The sequence below is a fragment of the Aotus nancymaae genome, unplaced genomic scaffold (assembly GCF_030222135.1).
Source record: "Aotus nancymaae isolate 86718 unplaced genomic scaffold, 86718_ANA_hifiasm-v0.15.2.pri h1tg000006l, whole genome shotgun sequence".
Taxonomy (NCBI): Eukaryota; Metazoa; Chordata; class Mammalia; order Primates; family Aotidae; genus Aotus; species Aotus nancymaae.
In genome coordinates, this window is record NW_026988417.1 from 64,834,685 (window position 1) to 64,854,708 (window position 20,024).

The 20,024-nt window shown below is 35.8% G+C and overlaps 1 protein-coding gene across 8 annotated transcripts in view; it reads left to right on the forward strand.

The window, feature by feature from the left end:
* The window catches only part of SLC4A4 (solute carrier family 4 member 4), a 495,962-nt gene that overhangs the window by 376,894 nt on the left and 99,044 nt on the right, over positions 1 to 20,024 (forward strand). For all 8 annotated transcript variants that reach the window (XM_012464424.2, XM_064367811.1, XM_012464425.2 and 5 more), the window contains 2 exons: positions 782 to 915; positions 6,396 to 6,667. In XM_012464424.2, the coding sequence (XP_012319847.1) occupies positions 782 to 915; positions 6,396 to 6,667 (406 nt within the window). The remainder of the gene's footprint in view (positions 1 to 781; positions 916 to 6,395; positions 6,668 to 20,024) is intronic.

Below are 20,024 nucleotides of genomic sequence, written 5' to 3' on the forward strand. Positions count from 1 at the left end.
TCAGTGACCCTGGTTGACATGCTGTCTTTGTTTTTTTTAAGCTAAAGGAAAATAATGGGTAGATTTCCACAGATGTAACTAAAAGGAAATGTGGCCATAAAAGACTACCTATTTATGTTCCAGCACATACATTTTCTTTAGAAATAGTTAATTGAAGCTCGTATATAAGTTTACATTGGACAATGAAAATGTAATGAGAAAGTCTTTTGAAATTGGTGTCGTAGAAATTGCAGAATGGAGGACAAATAACTTTTTTGGTCCTCTTTGTTTCCCTCTCTTCTTCAAAGGCATTTCTCTAGGAAAAAAAAAGCAGCTTTTGTGCATAAAAGATAGCTACTTCTAAGTGTCCATTATGTGCAAGGCGAAATCAGGCTAAAACACTCTGGTTTTTCATTCCCTAAAATCAGGGAACCACAAAGAGAAAAATGCCAGCAAAAATACCAAGTCACTTCTAACCATTTGAATTTTATGTCTAGAAGCTTCAATTAGTATTTTAATAAGGATCAGAGCCACCTTTTGCATTGTACTCACCAGTCACTATAGCAATTATAGTGCTTTAGAGAAGGTTGACCCTTGAAGTAGGGAACAATGACTAAATGGCGTACAAGTGAAATAAATGGTGGCAATATGCATATTGGTAAGAGTCTTTGTTCTTCATTCTTGATACGTTTCCTAAGACCCTCCTAATAGTATATCCATGTGGCTTTATTTGCCAAGTGACATCACAAATGAGAAGAAAAAGAAGACGTGTCATTTGACATCTGTATTTTCTTTCTTTTAGGGCGTGTTGGAGAGTTTCCTGGGCACTGCTGTCTCTGGAGCCATCTTTTGCCTTTTTGCTGGTCAACCACTCACTATTCTGAGCAGCACCGGACCTGTCCTAGTTTTTGAAAGGCTCCTATTTAATTTCAGCAAGTATGTATATACATATTTAATTACAAATTAGAGTTGCTTAATTGTAGAACCTTTATAGCTTAGATGGAGCATAGAGGAGTGATTAGGCAGATCCAAGAATCACTCAGCATACTGGAATGTTCAGATGGGAGAGGTGAAAGGGTCTTAGCAATCAGGTAGCCACCACTTTTTCATATGTGAATGGACTGAGGCTCTTGCGTGGTGGGCGTCCTTGCTCCCTCCCCACTTACTCTCTTTCCCGTTGTTCTGCCTTGTGCTCTAGGGGCTAATGCCTGTGGATGGCAACACCCACGCCCCTTTGCCTTCTGGCTTCCTCTTGGGTTTGATTAATGGGGAGTACCAGCGGGGCAGGAAGAGAGAGAGACAGGTCTGAGTATGTCTGCCTTTCCCCAGCTTACCGTCTTTGCTTTAGCACAGCAGTCTGGCAGTGCTTATCTCAGGGGACTGTAGCTCCTGTCAAGTGGCTTATCTACCTTGACTCCAGCCCTCTCCAGGCTCTGGTAGCTCTGTTCCTTCACTGGCCTTTTCAAGCCTGAAGTTAGTAGTGGCTTCCTGCTGTTGATGGCCCCTGAGTGCCTTGCCATTCGTTGTTACTTCAGAATGCCTTCTATTTCCTGCCATGATCCTGACTGATATGCTAGAGAAATTAAATTGATTAAGTTCACATCATTCAATAATGAGAGAGACTGGATGCTGTGTACTTGGTTCACTGCTCCTTACCCCAGTTCTGTGTTCTTAAAGCTGAATAAATACCTAATATTTATTGAGAGCTGATCATGTACCAAATATTATCCTAAGCACTTTACATGTACTAACTCATTTAATTCTTACAGCAATCCTGTGAGGTAGGGACCACATCCTGATTTATAGATGAAAGAGCAAATACAGGAAAAATAAGTAAATTGCCTAATATTACATCACAAATCATTGGTAGGGCTGGGATATGAATTCCTGCTTTCTGACTCTGGAGTCCACGTCTCTTCAGGAATCACTAGACATTTCAAACAGGCATCGCAATTATGATATCAGCATTTTCTTTTAGAAATTGATGGATCATTTTAAGAAGGGGAAATGAGTTAAGTGAATTATTCAAGTGGCCACATTAATACACAAATAGATTCAAAATCAAATTGGGTATTCTGGCTTCTTTCTAATGTAGTTGATACCTCTAAGAGAGAATTGCTTTTACTGGCAGATCTCAATCTTTAGATTGCAGAATGTCACATGGCTTGCTGGCACTCCTTGTCGCATTCCCATAGTCTTATATTGTTATATATTTTTAGGATTTTAATTTTAAAATTGTCATTACCTTCATAGTACATCGTGGACTTAGGGACTCATATGTAGCCTTTGAAAGTGTGTGTGCTATCAAAAATGGTCCTAAGGTGGAGGAGGCAATGAGGATTTCAAACCAGTTTTTTGAAAACAGGGTTGAGGATGTCAGCGAGAGTCTTTTGAGAATGTAAAGTTCCAAATTTTAGGTAATGTTGTGAATTTTCTGTAGGTAATTATTATTATAAATCCCTCTTCTATCATAATTCTCAGAAGAACTTTGGAAAGAATTTTATTCATGTCAGTTTATAGAAAGAGTCAAACAGTTTTTATATGTTTAAGGAAACATTGTGTGAGACAAGAAAGCCTTTGTGGAAAGATTAAACAAGGATGTACTATAAACAGGAACAAACATGAACAAACTTAGAAGAAAGATTTATTGGATGAAATGTGATCAGAGCCTTAATCTGCAGAAAATGTTTGCATCCCAGTTTGTTTTAAGTAATTGTGAGGTACAGATTATATCCTTTCACTAAGCAAGTTCTTTCTCATTCCCCCTTTTTTTCATCATAATTGGTAACATAACATAGTTCCAGGTGATTAATTTGAAAACAGTTTTAAATCAGCAAGAAACATTTGAGAAGCCATGCTTTAAATCCATCACTGAGCAATATGTAACAAGCATTATTTTAACCACAATGCTGTATCATTTGTTTATGTTACTGCAGCAGCAGTGATAATATTTAAGCTATATATTATCTAAGCTATATAAAAACTTCTAAGCTATATAAGAACTTCACAATTAAAATTTGGATTTTAATTTTACTATTATCATTTGGTCATTCAGTATATATTTTCCTATATTCTTCGAAGTATTTTTTTTCCTATATTCTTTAAAGCCTTCAAATTATTATTTCTTCCATGATATTACTGGATATATTTCTTTAGGGAGTTTGCCAGTGGCTGCACACTAATTTCTGTAGCATATTTCAGATGTGACTTCTTCAGTGTGTCTGTATCCTTGGTTTTATGTTACTGAGAAACTATGACTCCAAACATCTAGGAACACTGAGTGGTACCATAATGATATGAATCTATTTTCTCCTTCTAATTCACCATAATTTCTTCTTTGGTCTCTAATATCATTTCCTGTTGCTTTTTAGAACTTAATTGCTATTTAAACTTGACACCAAGGGAACTTATTGGATGTAATAATACCGTTTTATTGTAGTCATTACTGATGATCAACTTACTTAAATTTTTCTCATCTCTTATTCTTCCTTCTGATCGCTCTACACGTATGACTTTCATAATGAAGTGCCATTGGTTTTATTGACTTTATTTGGGTCATTCTTGTTGAACTACTCTAAGATTGCGTAAGTCTTTTAAAGCAGCTAGTTTAGCATATTGTTTAGGTTTTAAGGTTTAAGTTTATACATGCATCTTTTCCTTTGTACCCAATCTAATGTTGTTCCTAACCACTGGCTAGTTAATAGATTTGTTTCTCATCCTATCCTGTAAACATCAAATCTATAAACAACTACTAGCATTCTTAGAACAAATCAAGATTGCTCTTTCATCTTCTTGCTAGGGTAGCAAAACAGGTTATTGTTTTAAATTTTTATTTTAAGGAAAAAGTATGTTGGCTCAGAAGTAACAAAACCGTATTTATTAGTTGTTATTCTGACATTGATTCATTGTATGATCATGTAAATTATCTCAAATTTCTAGAACTCAGTTTTTTTTCTGTAGTTTACTTATCTCACATAGGCATGCATAGGATTTAAACCGTGGGGTTCTGGACGTAAATTGAACTGCAAAGGAATGCAAAAGCTATCTTCAGAAGGATCCCATAAAGTGTATAGAAGATAACTATTTACTCCAGTGTTAATAGTCTCCTTCTTTGGTAATGTATTTCAATTTGCGTGATTTGATGAGAAGAGAGAAACAAAGGACAGTGACTTTAATATTTACCCTATCTGGAGCTAAATACAAATCAGATGAGGAAGGATGCTATAATTTTTAAAGAGAACATCTAAGAATCAAGAGATTTGGTTTCTGGTCAAGCTCTGTCATTAAAACCTTGACGCTGGGTAAATGATTTAACTTCCATTGGTCTCGATGTCCTTATCTATAAAATGAGACATAATTTGACAGATTGGTGTCTGTATTAGCCAGTGTTCTCCAGAGAAACAGAACCCATAAAATGTGAGTGTGTGTACAGATTTATTATAAAGAGTTGGCCCATGCAATTATAGAGGCTGACAAGGCTGGCAGGCTGACGACCCAGGGGAGCCAATGCTCCAGTTTGAGTCTAAAGGCTGTCTGCTGTAGAACCAGGAAGAGCTGATGTTGCAGAAGTTCAAAGGCAGTTGCTGGAGAATTCTCTGTTGCCCTGGGGAACTGCGACTGATTGGATGAAGCCCCCACTTACTATGGAGGGTGATCTGCTTTACTCAAAGCTCACCAATTTATATGTTTATTTCTCCAAAAACACCCTAACAGAAACACCCAGTGTAACGTTTGACCCAATGTCTGAGTACTTTGTAGCCTGGTCAGGACATAAAATTAATCATCACAGTACCTAAAGAACTTTTAATTCTAATATTCTGTAATTTTTAGCTATCACAGGAACAGTCACATCTTGGTTACATGTGATACAGTTCATAGGCCAGTGTCAGCAACTGTCTCAGTCAAGTCTTAAGTTACAGGCATACATGTATTCATCCTGTAAGTCTTTGTTGGGTAATTTCTATGTGCCAGGCACTGTCCTAGGTAAAAAATTTGAATTTTATTCTAAGGACAATGAGAAGCTATTGAAAGATTTTAAGCTAGGGTGTCTGACTTACATTAAAAATGATAATTTTTGGCTGTGGTGTGGAAAATGGCTTTGAGTAAGGCAAATATAGATATCAGTAAGGATACCAATGAGGAGGTTTGTATCAGGGAAAGCCTTACCTATGACCCATATTGGGTTGGTGCTGGTAAAGGTGGAGAGTTGATTGCCTATGGGAAAGTTTTAAGATATATCATTAGCAATTATCAGAAAGTCATTGTCTAAAAGCAAGGCTATAGAGTATCAAGCATGTACAGTCCTTGACTTATTTCTTATTCTCTTGCAAGTAATACTGTTACCTGCTTTATCATCACAAATAAATTGAATATAAAAAATCATTGTAAAGCATTCTCCACATAATTTTAAAAGAATCAGTATAAAATGGTAACATGGTAACATGTTAACACTTGACCCATCCTTTCAGAGTTGTGAATCTTGAACTATTAATAATTCACTTGTAAGAAATGGGAAAGTCCTCAAAAAACAGTGACCTCCTTAGATAGAAGTAGCCTGTTCCAAGTCTGCTGTGGGACAAACACAAAAAGCAGTTAGTCACCAGTTGCTTCACACCCAGCTTCAGCCGGAGGATATCAGACCTGTGGACAAGCTTCATAATAAGTGGTAGGGTCTGGAAGTAGCATGGCAAGATAGTCTTTCTTGATCTGACACCAGCTCATATGTCTAATTCCATCTCATGTTGGTGGCACTCTGTCCACACGCAGTGGGCATTCTAGGCCATGTTATGCCACATATCTTTTAAGCTACTTTTTTCTCTTCCTGGCCTTGCTCTCCCTGGCCTGTCCAGAAAGCTTCTACTACTTATCCTTGAACACCTTGAGTTTTTTTCTGCAACTTCATCTTTCCTTCCAGCCAGAATTAGTTCCTCCTTCTTCTGTAACATTATCACTTAGTATTTTAAAGTGTGATTGCATTTATTGATTTGTTTCCCTCAGTAGACTGTGATGACATAGGGACAGAAAATATATTGCTCTTACTGTCTTTATAAACCCATAAAGCTCATACTAACATTTATTGAACACATACTAGGTACCAGTGTTATGCTTACAAATTATTTACTCTATAAATTCTATGAAGGTAAAGACCATATTTTTTGAATGAGAAAAATAATAAGTTTTTCACATATGAACTACTTTCAATTTGCTTTCCTCAAACTTCTGTTACTCTTTTAAAAATTGTATCATTAGACTAAATCCCTAAACTTAGTGCTTTCTAGTTAAAATTGAGTTTTACATTTAGTGGCTAAAAGTGATCTTGTATTTTTGTCAATCATTCTATAGACATTTGGTAGTTTTATATTATTCTTTATGTTCCAAGGAGGAGGAATCTAAACACCTTTCTTTCTTTTTTCCAGGGACCATAATTTTGATTATTTGGAGTTTCGTCTTTGGATTGGCCTGTGGTCTGCCTTCCTGTGTCTCATTTTGGTAGCCACTGATGCCAGCTTCTTGGTTCAATACTTCACACGTTTCACAGAAGAGGGCTTTTCTTCTCTGATTAGCTTCATCTTTATCTATGATGCTTTCAAGAAGATGATCAAGCTTGCACATTACTACCCCATCAACTCCAACTTCAAAGTGGGCTACAACACTCTCTTTTCCTGTGCCTGTGTGCCACCTGACCCAGGTGAGGGCGTCACGCTTTGTGTTTGTGCTTGCTTTGTATTTGGAGGAAGGTGTAGGCTCCATGCTTGCAAATTTTCGTAGGCTCCATGCTTGTAAATTTTCAACATGCTGTTACGATCCTCAGGAATTAGTCTTCTTTTATTTTCTCTGAAAAACTGTGCTACTGAATTTGAAGTCTCATGGCCTGAGATGTTTTAGCTGTATGATTCAACCAGGAAGTGAGACTAGGAGCTCTGGAATGCAAACATAACCAACTCAATATTTTGAAATTAACTCAAACTGTAGGATTTGCAAGGAATTCATGTGTATATTATTATTATTTTTTTTTTTTTTTTTTTTTTTTTTTTTTTTTTGAGGCGGAGTTTTCGCTCGTTACCCAGGCTGGAGTGCAATGGCGCGATCACGGCTCACCGCAACCTCCGCCTCCTGGGTTCAGGCAATTCTCCTGCCTCAGCCTCCTGAGTAGCTGGGATTACAGGCACGCGCCACCATGCCCAGCTAATTTTTTTTTTTTGTATTAGTAGAGACGGGGTTTCACCATGTTGACCAGGACGGTCTCGATCTCTTGACCTCGTGATCCACCCGCCTCGGCCTCCCAAAGTGCTGGGATTACAGGCTTGAGCCACCGCGCCCGGCCGTGTATATTATTTTTGATTTGATAAGTGGGGAAACCTGAATACATGTATTAACAGATATAAATACGTGACAAACCTGTCCTCTGATGCTTCTTTATTGATGTAGGAATCTCTTCCTTGAAGTAAACCTTTAATAGATTATGTTAAGTTTATAGAAGAAAAAACGAATCTACTTCATATAATTTGAAGCATTAAATTAAAAAAGAGAAATTCAGATTGAAATTGCCTAGTGATAGAATTTTATGGTTTATCTCTATGAGACAAATAAGAAAAGAAAGGAAGAGAAAAGAAGAAACCAAAGAAGGAATGTGATGTTCTAGGAGTAGATTTATATTCTAGACTCAAGAAGAACATAACAGCAAAAGTAATTTCTGGAAAGGAATGTGAGTCTATATATCTTAGCACTTTAAAATCTGTCATACCAAACATGAGTTGACATCAGAACTTTTTCACAAAAAAAGGTTCAACTTGGTCTTTGGAATTATTTCTTGGAGCAATTCCATTATAAAATTCCATTTTATGCTATGAAAGACATTAGAAAAAATAATTTACTTGGAGGGAAGTTGTTTTAGATCTTCTCTTGTAGAAAAAGGGATAGTGGCTGGGTGCAGTGTCTCATGCCTGTAATTTTGAAATTAACTCAAACTGCAGTATTTGCAAGGAATTAATGTTTGTTTTATTATTTGTATAGCACTTTGAGAGGCTGAGGCAAGTGGATTGCTTGAGCCCAGGAGTTTGAGACCAGTCTGGGCAATGTTATGAAACCCTGTCTCTATAAAAAATACAAAAATTAGCTGGGTGTGGTGGCATGTTCCTGTAGCGAGTCAAGTGGCTGAGGGGGGAGCAAGACCCTGTCTCAAAAAAAAAAAAAAAGAAAAAGAAAAAAAAAGAAATAGGCATTTGTGTCTAAAAAAGGATAGGCATTTGTGTCAGATAATTAAATGTTAATAGTACTGGTGATCCTAAGTTATGCAATTAGCTACAGGTCTGTGTCCCTTAAAAGAAAAATTGAGATATGGCCCATACTTTTTGCTAAGGTCTTTTAGCACCAGAAGTATAGCAGTGTTCAAAGGACTGGGACATAAATGTGGGGCACATTCATGCAATATCCACTATGACTTACAGATTCTGAGGAAAAACCTCTTAATGATTACAGTAAAACAAGCATGGTTACAGACAAGAATGCAGAATGCTTATGAATTTAAAGAATAAACAAGATTCTACAAATTATTTTTATGCTGTGGCATGCCATTTCAGATTACTCCTAGATATTTTGGTATGCAACACATTCTTCTCTGCCATGTTGGTGGAGAAGTCCTGGTAGACTGATAGGTGTCTTGAATTGCAAGAAAAAAGAGAACACTACTTCCCTCACAATGAGGCAGTCAGTAACACTGAAGATAAGCGAGGGCATTGTTGAGCCATGCACTTAGGGATTCTTTTTGTGTTAAGATAAATCAACGCACATTAAAATGAAACCCACACTTAAAAGCAATGCAGAAAGATAAGCAAAGTAGAAATTTAAAGATTCAGACTAACAAGGATGTCACATAGTTATAAAAGCGAACTAGTGTTCAGCGGTATACTGACTTGAAATATTTGATAATTTAAAAAGTACTTGGAAACAAGTATAATATATATCACTCAACCCATGATATATATTATTGATAGATCAATTAAAAGTGCTCCCCAGAGAAACACAAGTGTTACCATTGCACAACTATATGGAACTCTTTCTAGGAGAGAAGGGGGACAAAACTCTCAATAACCATACAACCTGGACTTTCAGGGAAGTCCAGATGTTCAAAATAATGGCTTCACAAACATTTAATTGTGGGATTTTCAGCTTTCTTTTACATTTATTAATTTATATATAAATAAATGTGTGTTTATTTAATCATTTATGACTTCTTAGGCAAGTTTGAGTAATCATACACCAAGATTTTCCAAAGGAAAAAAAACACTTTGAGGTATTCAAGAAGCCAGATGAAGGCTTTGCCAGCACACCTGTCATATAAAAAAAAAAAAAAAAAAATCTAGTGTCAACCCCATACCCACCTGAGGCAAATGGAAACTTGTGTTTGTTGTTTTATTATTTGGATGTTGGCAGAAGAGGTAACATGAAACCAAGGAAGACATATCTAAATGTGTTCAAATTGTAAGAAGTACAACAATGGATTTACATGTAATCTCCTTTCCAAGAAAGATCTTTGTTTTTTGAAAAAGTGACTTTGAGGGTTGAATCTATTTTACACTTGCATGGCAAGTGCTGGCGTAAGTGGTGATAGCTTTTCCTTTGTCTTGTTTTTCCTAGATTGTGTAAAAAGTCAGCGCTGAGTAACTAGGAAGTTGTTCAGAAGGACTCCAGCAATTCCTACTCCCTTTAGTTGGTACCAATAAGGTAGTGTAGCAGGGCTTTGAAGTCAGAAGATCTTGTATCCAAGTCCTAGGTTGGCTAAGGTCAAGTGTGTGACTTTTAGCAAGTTCCTTTTCCCAAGGTAGCTTAGTCCCATCTTCCTAATCTGTAAACTAAGGTTAATAATAGTACCTACCTTATAGATTTAGTTTGAAGAAAAAAAAAAGAAGAACTATTACAGATAAAATACTTAGGATAGTTTCTAATATATAATGAGTAATCAACTGTTAGCTGCTATTATTATTGCTATTACCAATCCTTAATATTTAGAGTTAGTATTTAGCCTTGAAGTGTAAATGATAGCATAAACAGTCCTGTCTTCATTATCCTTCCTTCTAGGCATACATTATTGGGCAGTTGGCCCATTCTGCAACAAGACTGTTGGTTATACCTCTTATTGGTACTCATGAAAGATATATATGTGAACATGAAGAATTATTTAAATCTATGGAGATGAAATCTATTTGTGGTTTGTAAAAAGGCAAATGGATAGTTATTTTCATTTTCATGACAATTTCATATTTAACAAAACCCCATAAGATTAATGATTGTGTATTTCCCACATAACCCTAGTACTTTTTGACAATGTTATTATTTCTCCATAACCTTAATGCTTTTTGGTAGCAAACTGCATCGATTCATCATAAATTTAGTATTTCCTGATAGCAAACTGAAAGATGATAGTGAGAGAATAATACAGTTGCATATACAGCTCAAGTAAGTATTCTAAAAATAACAAAAGACTGGCCTTTCATCACTACATGCACTCTTAGTAAAATAATTCAATGAGTCAATAATATTTATACTGGCGTATGACTTGTTTTTCAACACTGGGACAGTATGTAACAATGAACCAGCAATTGCACAGATGGATTCGTGATTCTGCAAACTGAGAATTGATTCTACAGGAATGGAAATAGGGGCCACTAATTACTAAAGAAACCTCTCTTCATGGCCACAATATATTGTGGCTTTTTGTAGCGTGTGCTTTGTTAAGGCAACACTTCCTTTTCTCTTTTGTTCTTTCTTGTTCTCACTTGCTTCCAGAAAGCCTAATCACTTCCTATTTTTTTTTCCTAATGCATCTTTTTCTCCATCCATTTTACTCCCAACTACTGCTTGGTAACTCAAGTCATATACATAGGTTTACTGAACAACTAAGGAAGCTCAGTTGCAAGTGCTAGTAGGAAAATCAGTCAGAAGGTTTGACATACTTGAGCAGATGCATCCCATTCATGGGTGATTTTTGTGCTAAGATTTGCTTTTCTTAGAAATGGGATAGCTATTAATTAGTAGAGGAAATGGATGTTAAATTTCCCACTGTACTTTGATGATTACATGGTGGAGTATGTAAGAAGGAAGATAATTTAGGTCAAAAGCCAAAAGGGAAAACTGAAAAATATCCAGTTGAAGAACAATAGACAATATCTAATTTCATCACCAACATCCCAGTTTAGAAATGTTAATGTGATGAAGTGTAAACACTATGTGCTTTAGAGTAAACAAAACTGAGTGTGAATTTCAGCTCTGCTACTAGCTAGCAGTGTGACCCTGAACTAGGATAATTACTTAATCTCTTTGTTTGATAATCTCTGAACTGGGTTAGTAATTGTGCCTATCCTTAGGGGTTACTATAAAGAGTAAATGAGGTAGCATATGCAAAATTGTTTGATACCTATTGGACACTGAGTAAAAATTTGTTCTTTTTCATATTTCTCACTATCCTACAAAAGATGCCCTAGTGAGTTTAATCTTATAATAGTTATATTCTTTAAATATTCAAACCTTTAATTTTCCCAAAAATTTTCCTAGGGAAAGATACTAACAAGGCTTCTACTGCAAGTCTGCCTTCTCCCTCAAAATTAACAACCAGTGTGCTATTATAGATAAATATGAAACATTGAAGCTGTATTTACCAAAAAAAAAAAAAAAAAGGTAAGGCTTCAGTGCATTGTGGTTAGAGTATTTAATAGTACTTCATTGAATCTCAAGACAAAAAAGTGTTGTATACTATATGTAGTCATGCAAAAAAGGGCTTTAAAGTCCTAGAGGCAAGATGTTTACTTCTTCTAAGAGGTATCTATTTAATTTATTCAAAAACATAAATGCTAGACTTTTGGAAATAGGGGACAGAACGTGGGCATCCCACCTTTCACTTGTTTTCTCTTCTGTCCTCTGCCCTTTTTCACTTCTCATTCATTCATCAACAAAAACTTTCTAAGGGTCTGTTTCACTGCTTTTTAAGAATTGTGCAGACATTTTTTGCAGTCTATTCATCTGACAAAGGGCTAATATCCAGAATCTACATGGAACTTAAACAAATTTACAAGAAAAAACAACCCCATCAAAAAAGTGGGCAAAGAATATGAACAGACACTTCTCAAAAGACATTTATGTGGCCAAAAAACACATGAAAAAAAAAGCTCATTTTTGCTAATAATTAGAGAGATCCAAATAAAAACCACAATGAGATACCATCTCATGCCAGTTAGAATGGCAATCATTAAAATCAGGAAACAGCAGATGCTGGAGAGGATGTGGAGAACTAGGAACACTTTTACACTGTTGGTAGGATTATAAATTAGTTCAACCATTGTGGAAGGCAGTGTGGCAATTCCTCAAGGATCTAGAACCAGAAATACCATTTGACCCAGCAATCCCATTACTGGGTGTATACCCAAGGGATTATAAATCATTCTATAAAGATACATGCACACATATGTTTATTGCAGCACTATTCACAATAGAAAAGACTTGGAACCAACTCAAATGCCCATCAATGATAGCCTGGATAAAGAAAATGTGGCACATATACACCATAGAATACTATACAGCCATAAAAAAGAATGAGTTCATGTCCTTTGCAGGGACATGGATGAAGCTAGAAAAACCATCATTCTCAGCAAACTAACACAGGAACAGAAAACCAAACACCACATGTTCTCACTCATATGTGGGAGCTGAACAATGAGAACATATGGGCAGAAGGAGGAGAACATCACACACCAGGGCCTGTCAGGGGTTGGATAGCATTAGGAGAAATACCTAATGTAGATAACAGATTAATGAGTGCAGCAAACCACCATGGCACATGTATACCTATGAAACAAACCTGCATGTTCTGTACATGTATCCCAGAACTTAAAGTATAATAATAAAAAAAAAGAATTGTGCTATTTGCAATGAAGTAGGATACATACATATACACACAAATTACAAAATTATTGTTTTTCTAAAATAGCGTTAAATTGCTTTTTGAATGAACAAAAGGAAGAATTTCATTTAATCCAAACTTTAGAAATAAATTTCCATTCTAATATCTGTGTTCATTTGCCTAATGTGTAAACCTTACAATGACTATATACTCAAGGCACATTAATATTTTGAAAAGAGTCAAAGAAAATTTTCTGACCAGGTGTCAGTTTTACTTCCAGAGGAAAAAGAAACTTCTCTAAAAATGATGAATTATAAAAGTAAGGAAAATAGCCTCAAAGGGATAGACACTATGTTGTTAACAAATGGGATGTATTTTATTGATTTATTGTTGACTGTTCCAGGAGAACATGCCTAATAATAGATGCATGATTAAAGTGAGTAAATTCTTTCTCAGGCACTAAGTGCATCCTGTCTATATTATCTTAAAGTTGGCTTTTTTCCTGGTATGAAACTATAAGACCAAGCTTAGTGATTGGAAGTAGCCCTGGCTTCCATTTCCATACCTTTATGTCATTCACAGCATAAGGAGGCTTCTGGATGCTCTAAAATAGTCGTCACTAGAATTTTAACATCATTTCTTTCCACATATTTTTTCTAATATATTAATAAGTGCTATGCACTAATATAACCATTCAAAAGAATTTCTGGATTGCATCCCTTGTGGTCCCATATTATAGTCAATACGTGTTTCATAATTAGCCTATTAAAAGAAAATTAGAAAATAAAAGATCATCCTAACTTACCTTCCATGAACTATGTCATAATATATGCAATTTTATTTTTATTTTGTGCCATTCCCTCTTTATGAAGCAGGTTTAAACATAAACTAATGGTAAAACAAGGAAGTATAAGTTCTGCTGTAGCATCCCTCAGGCTTGCATTTGTGAGAATCATTTTCCAGCACAGTTGACATTTTATCACTTACGGTAATAGTGTTTTGGGAGAGACTCATCATTTTAGTTTTCTTTTGTTGTCTTAACCTATGTTTCAGCAGTTTCTGCATAATGCTTGCAAAAATCAGAAAATGGAATTATCATCAGACCTGGAAAATTCTGTAGTTTTGGGTTTGTATAAAAACAGATTTGTAAAAGTTTCTCCATTGCAATGTCTATGACACATCCAAAATGTAATGATGGGTGGGTATGGAAGAGAAATTTTTGTGAAATTGGTGGCAACATACACCTATTTTTTTTTTTTCTTTTGAGATGGAGACTTGCTCTGTCACCCAAACTGGAGCACAGTGGCACAATCATAGCTCAGTGCAACTTTGAACTCCTGGGCTCAAGTGATCCACCCACCTCAGCCTCCTGAGTAGCTAGGACTACAGGCACGTGCCACCATGCCCAGCTTAAATATATTCATCTTAATATCTTCACAGTAGCTCAGCTCTTTAACTTCCAGCTCAACATCGTAGGCGAACTTGTGAATAGAGTGCCTGTAGATTAAAGAGTATGAACTTTCCTAGTTGTGGTGAAAATCTCAAGCATTAAACCTTGGTGAAAATACTTAGGGAAACTAAAAGGATAATAAGAAAAAATAAAGAAAACCTACTACTAATTTTATCTTTTTTAAGATTTAAGGCTGAGATAGTGGCAAACAATTTCCCTAGAAGCTACTTCTCCCAGTTTTCCTGATTTACTTTGTCTTCTCTCAAAAGCCATTTTTACCTTTTGTTGCCTTTATTGACCTAGAAATTAAAAGCATACATATTTGACTTTATCAAGAGGCACTAGTGTGCTCAAGTTATCCAGAACCCTTAAATAAATCTGACGTGACCGTGTGGCAGAGCTTATTTAATTTTATCCTGTATTGATTTTCTAGTTACTTAATTCCCTTAAGATGTTTCTTAAATGTAATAAAATAAAACTTTAAAGTTTCATTATCATGGAAAATTGTCTTAAAGATTTTCTTGTACACATATGGTTAATCAATGCCACATTATTGTAATCCTAAGAAGCTATGTTGAGGGCACAGTTTCAGAGTAAGCTAATATTTATTAAGCACCATCCAAATGCCAGACATTTAACTAGGGGATTTTAATAAACTATATTTTAGTAACATAATGTATGTATATTTAATTATCACATAAATCTTGAGAGATAGCTGACCTTCATCCTAGGGACAAGGTCTGCTTTCTCCAGGGCACAGACCTATGAGTAATCTTAGCTGCCATTTATTTAGATCTATCCTGGTACTGGACACTGTGTTTACAATTTTGCCTACATTATGTTATTTAATCTGCACAGTAACCTTATGAGGTAGATGGTTTCAAATCTAGTTTTACAAATGAGGGACATGTGGTCAAGAGGTGTGAAGTAACTCCTCAAGATTATGCAGTGAGGGAGCTTAAGGGCACTGTGCTCAGAAGGTACTGGGTTCAGAATTCAAGCCCAGTTCTCCTAGTTCTCCCTTCTCCACACTGTATTAGGGGATACATAAAAGCAGACAGATCTGACCTTAGTGACCAATTGTTGCTCACATTTGACCTCACAGTCTCAGCTGAGTTTGTTCCTGTTCCTGACGGTACAGTTCTTGCTAATATGTAGAGCACAGGAGCCACAGGGTAGTTCCTGGGGCCAGGTCACTCGAAGATAAAGAGGGACAACCTTTAACAGTACAACTGATTTTCCCCTATGCAAGAGGTTTACCAACACTGACACATAGATATCACCTCCTTTTTTCTCTCATACCTCTTACAGCTTCAGCCATAGTTGATCCCCTTGTTCTTTCTCTAAATCTCTCATTAAACATAAGGAAGAAAATTCAGCTTAAATGCGTAGTGTTCCATTATTGGAATGCTAAGCTTGTGGGAGTTATTTATATTCTACTGCTCAAGGTCACTGCCAAGGTCTGATTTTTCACACAAAAAATTTTGCAACCTCTGGCACAAATGGGTTAAGAAGGAAAAGTCACAGACACATTTAAAAATTTCTGTTACTTACAATATTCATTCCCTCATTCCAGAAGATCAGCTAAAATTTGATACATGGGGAGGAAAAACAAGATGTGAAAATCCACGTATGGAAAATGATCAACCTGTGGAAACTCCCTGAAAGCCAGTATGAAACAGAGATTGTCCCAGTGGTAATTGGCTAAATCTAAATTAGCCAGACTCCTAGGGCAAAGAATTTCTTTGCCTCATGAGCCAGGATGCTGAGTAAATGGGAGAGACGTGCAGAGTGTTTTGGCTTTTCCATTTGACTTTTCCAGAATCCTAATTAAGTAGATTGCAGATTCCATATAAATGGATTAGTCTGCAATTAGTTGCCAAAATATCTTCACCTGGATCCAAATGGTAACCAATGATTCTTGTAGACCAAGTGTCCAATTGGGATCGATCATTTTCTGTGAGCCTAAAGAAATTTACTTTTAATCTTGTTTATGGACTCTAACATACCCTGCCAATATGCCTTTATGGAAGTACTTTTTAAATGTATTTATTTTCAAGTCTTTCGTCTGAAGCAGCTGCTTACTAAAATAAGTAGGGAAAGTGTTATATACTTTTTACTGTCCTTTTGATGCTGGTCTTTTGGGATTTTGAGAGCCAATGTGCTTTAATAGCTTGTCTTAGGGGAAGAAAATTGAAATTCTAAAAGGAATTTAAATGAGCAGAATTGATGCTTATCCAAAACTTGAGAGCAGCTACTAAAAGTTCAGATTGCAACCCTATTTTAATACACCCCTGGCCTTTATTATCCATCATTCATTTCATGAAGAAAGAGCCTTGAATATCTTTCCTCCTCAGTCTTTACTCCTTGCTTTATGCAGAAAAGTGGGGTTGCAAAAAGACTTTCGATCTCTTGAGAGAGGAAGCTGATAAAATTGTATTAAAGAATCTAGCTCAAGAAGGGCAGCTTTTCAACACCATTTAAATAGTACCTGTGATTTCACATACGCATTGTTTCCTCAAAAGCTCAAACAGATTAGATATTTCAGGTCACAATTGAGAGTCACATCATCTAACATTGGCAAGTACTATCTCACCTTTCATTCTATGGCCACATAAATCATCTGATTTTGATCGTTAGAAATGCTGTGTAATAGAAGAAGGAATGCTGAACAAGGTCTTGCTACCAACTCTTCTTCTGATAAACTATAACCCTGGGCAAGCAACCTGGTGTATCTTGCTTCAGAGTCTCATTCAATATGAAATGGGTATAAAAGTATACCCATCATATGACCTAGAATGTTTTAAAATGAGGAAATACAATGTAAAAAAAGTTATTTAAGCTTTTTATAACAACATGGTAATTTAAACCTAGATTTTGTTAATAATTATTTATTAATATTTTCTTCCTTTTGAGAATGTATTCATTTGGCTTTGTTGTTTAGGTCAAACATCCTTTAGCCTGTTTTTGTTTTTTTAACTTTCATTTTAAGTTCAGGGTACATGTGCAGGTTTGTTACATAGCTGTATGTGTGTCATGGGGGTTCGTTTTAAAAATTATTTCATTACCCAGGTATTAAGCCAAGTACCCTTTAGTTGTTTTTACTGATCATCTTCCTCCTCCTACTCTCCACCCTCTAATAGGCCCCAATGTGTGTTGTTCCCCTGTATGTATCCATGTGATCTCATAATTTAGCTCTCATTCATAAGTGAGAACATGCATTAATTGGTTTTCTGTTCCTGCATTACTTTGCTAAGGATAATGACCTCCAGTTCCGTCCATGTCTCTAAAAAGGACATGATCTTATTCCTTTTCTGGCTGTATAGTATTCCATGGTGTATATATGCCACCTTTTCTTTATCCAGTCTATCACTGATGGGCAGTAAAGTTGATTCCAAGTTTTTGCTATTGTGAATAGTGCTGCAATGAACATACATGTACATGTATCTTTATATTAGAATAATTTATATTCTGTTGGGTATATACCCAGTAATGAGATTGCTGGGCCAACTGGTATTTCTATCTCTAGGTCTTTGAGTAATCACCACACTGTCTTCCACAATCGTTGAATTAATTTACACTCCCACCAACAGTGTATAAGTGTTTCTATTTCTCTACAACCTCACCAGCATCTGTTATTTTTTGACATTTTATTAATAGCCATTCTGACTAGTGTGAGATAGTATCTCATTGTGATTTTGATTTGTGTTTCTCTAATGATCATTGATGTTGAGCTTTTTTTCCCATATGATTATTGGCTACATGTATGTCTTTTTTTGAAAAGTGTCTGTTAATGTCCTGAGTCTACTTTTTAATGGGGCTGTTTATTTTTTTAATATATTTGTTAATTTCCTTATAGATACTTGATATTAGACCGTTGTCAGATGCATAGTTTGCAAAAATTTCCTTCTATTCTCTAGGTTGTTTACTCTGTTAATAGTCTCTTTTGCTATGCAGAAGCTCTCTAGTTTAATTATATTCAATTTGTCAATTTTTGCCTTTGTTGCAATTGCTTTTGGTGTCTTTGTCTTGAAATCTTTTCCCATGCCTGTGTCCTGAATATGATTGCCCACGTTGTCTTCTAGAGTTTTACAGTCCTGGGTTTTACATTTAAGTTTTTAATCCATCTTGAGTTAATTTTTGTATATTGCATAGGGAAGAGGTCCAGTTTCAATTTTCTGCGTATGACCAGCCAATTATCCAGCATTATTTATTGAGTGGGGAATGCTTTTCCCATTGCTGCTTTTTGTTAGGTTTGTTGAAGATCAGATAGTTGTAGATGTGCGGTCTTATTTCTGGATTCTCTACTCTGATCCATAGGTCTATGTGTCTGTTTTTGTACCAGTACTATTCTGTTTTGGTTATGATAGCCAGGTAGTATAGTTTGAAGCTGGGTAATGTGATGCCTCCAGCCTTGTTCTTTTTGCTTAGGGTTGCCTTGGCTATTCAGACTCTTTTTTGGTTTCACGTAAATTTTAAAGTAGTTTTTTCTACTTCTGTGAAAAATCTCATTGGTGGTTCAATAGGAATAACATTGAATATATAAATTACTTTGAGCAGCATCGCTGTTTTAACAATATTGAGTCTTCTTGTCCATGAGCATAGAATGTTTTTCCATTGTTTATGTCATCTCTGTTTTCTTTAGCAGTGGTTTATGGTTCTCCTTGTAGAGATCTTTCACCTCCCTGGTTAGCTGTATTCCCTAGGCATTTATTCTTTTTGTGGCAGTTGTGAAGGGGAGTTTGTTCCTGGTTGTTGTTAGTGTATAGTAATGCTAGTGACTTTTGCACATTGGTTTTGTATCCTGAAACTTTGCTGACGTTATCAGCTTAAGAAGCTTTTGGGCTGAGACTGTGGGGTTTTCTAGATATAGGATCATGTTGTCTGCAAACAGGGATAGTTTGACTTCCTCTCTTCCTATTTGGATGCAATTTGTTTTTTTCTCTTGCCTGATTGCCCTGGCCGGGACTTCCAATACTATGTTGAATAGGAGTGGTGAGAGAGAGCATACTTGTCTTGTGCAGGTTTTCAAGGGGAATGCTTCCCTTGAAGCATATGATGTTGGCTCTGGGTTTGTTATATATGGCTCTTGTTATTTTGAGGTATGTTCCTTCAATACCAAGTTTGTTGAGAGTTCTTAACATGCATCAATGTTGAATTTTATCCAAAGCCTTTTCTACATCTATTCAGATAATCTTGTGTTTTTGTCTTTAGTTTTGCTTATGTGATGAATCACATTTATTGATTTGCATATGTTGAACCAACCTTGCATCCCAGGGATAAAGCCTGCTTGATCATGGTGGATTAGCTTTTTGATATCCATCAGCCTTTTAATTCCCTCTGATCTGTAATGAAACAGAGAGAATAAGAAAACAGATAATATGTACATGTACTTGCTTTACTGCTGAGATAGAGAAACTCTGGCAATAGCTAGCTTTAGCTTAATAGTTTTACAATCTACAGTCTTGAAAGATCAGAGTGAATTCCAAAACTGGCCAAAAGTAGGGCTCAAGCTAAATATTTTCTCTCTTTTAGTTTGTTTTTCTTATTTCTTTTTTTCCCATTTATCTGCTCTCATTCATTTTTAGTCATGAAATGGCCTATTTTCTAACTTCCTTTATTGACAGCAAATATTTCTGAGTTCCCATTAAGAGCTACACTGGGGAGATTTTTGGGAAAAATAGTAGCAAGATAAGCTTCTTT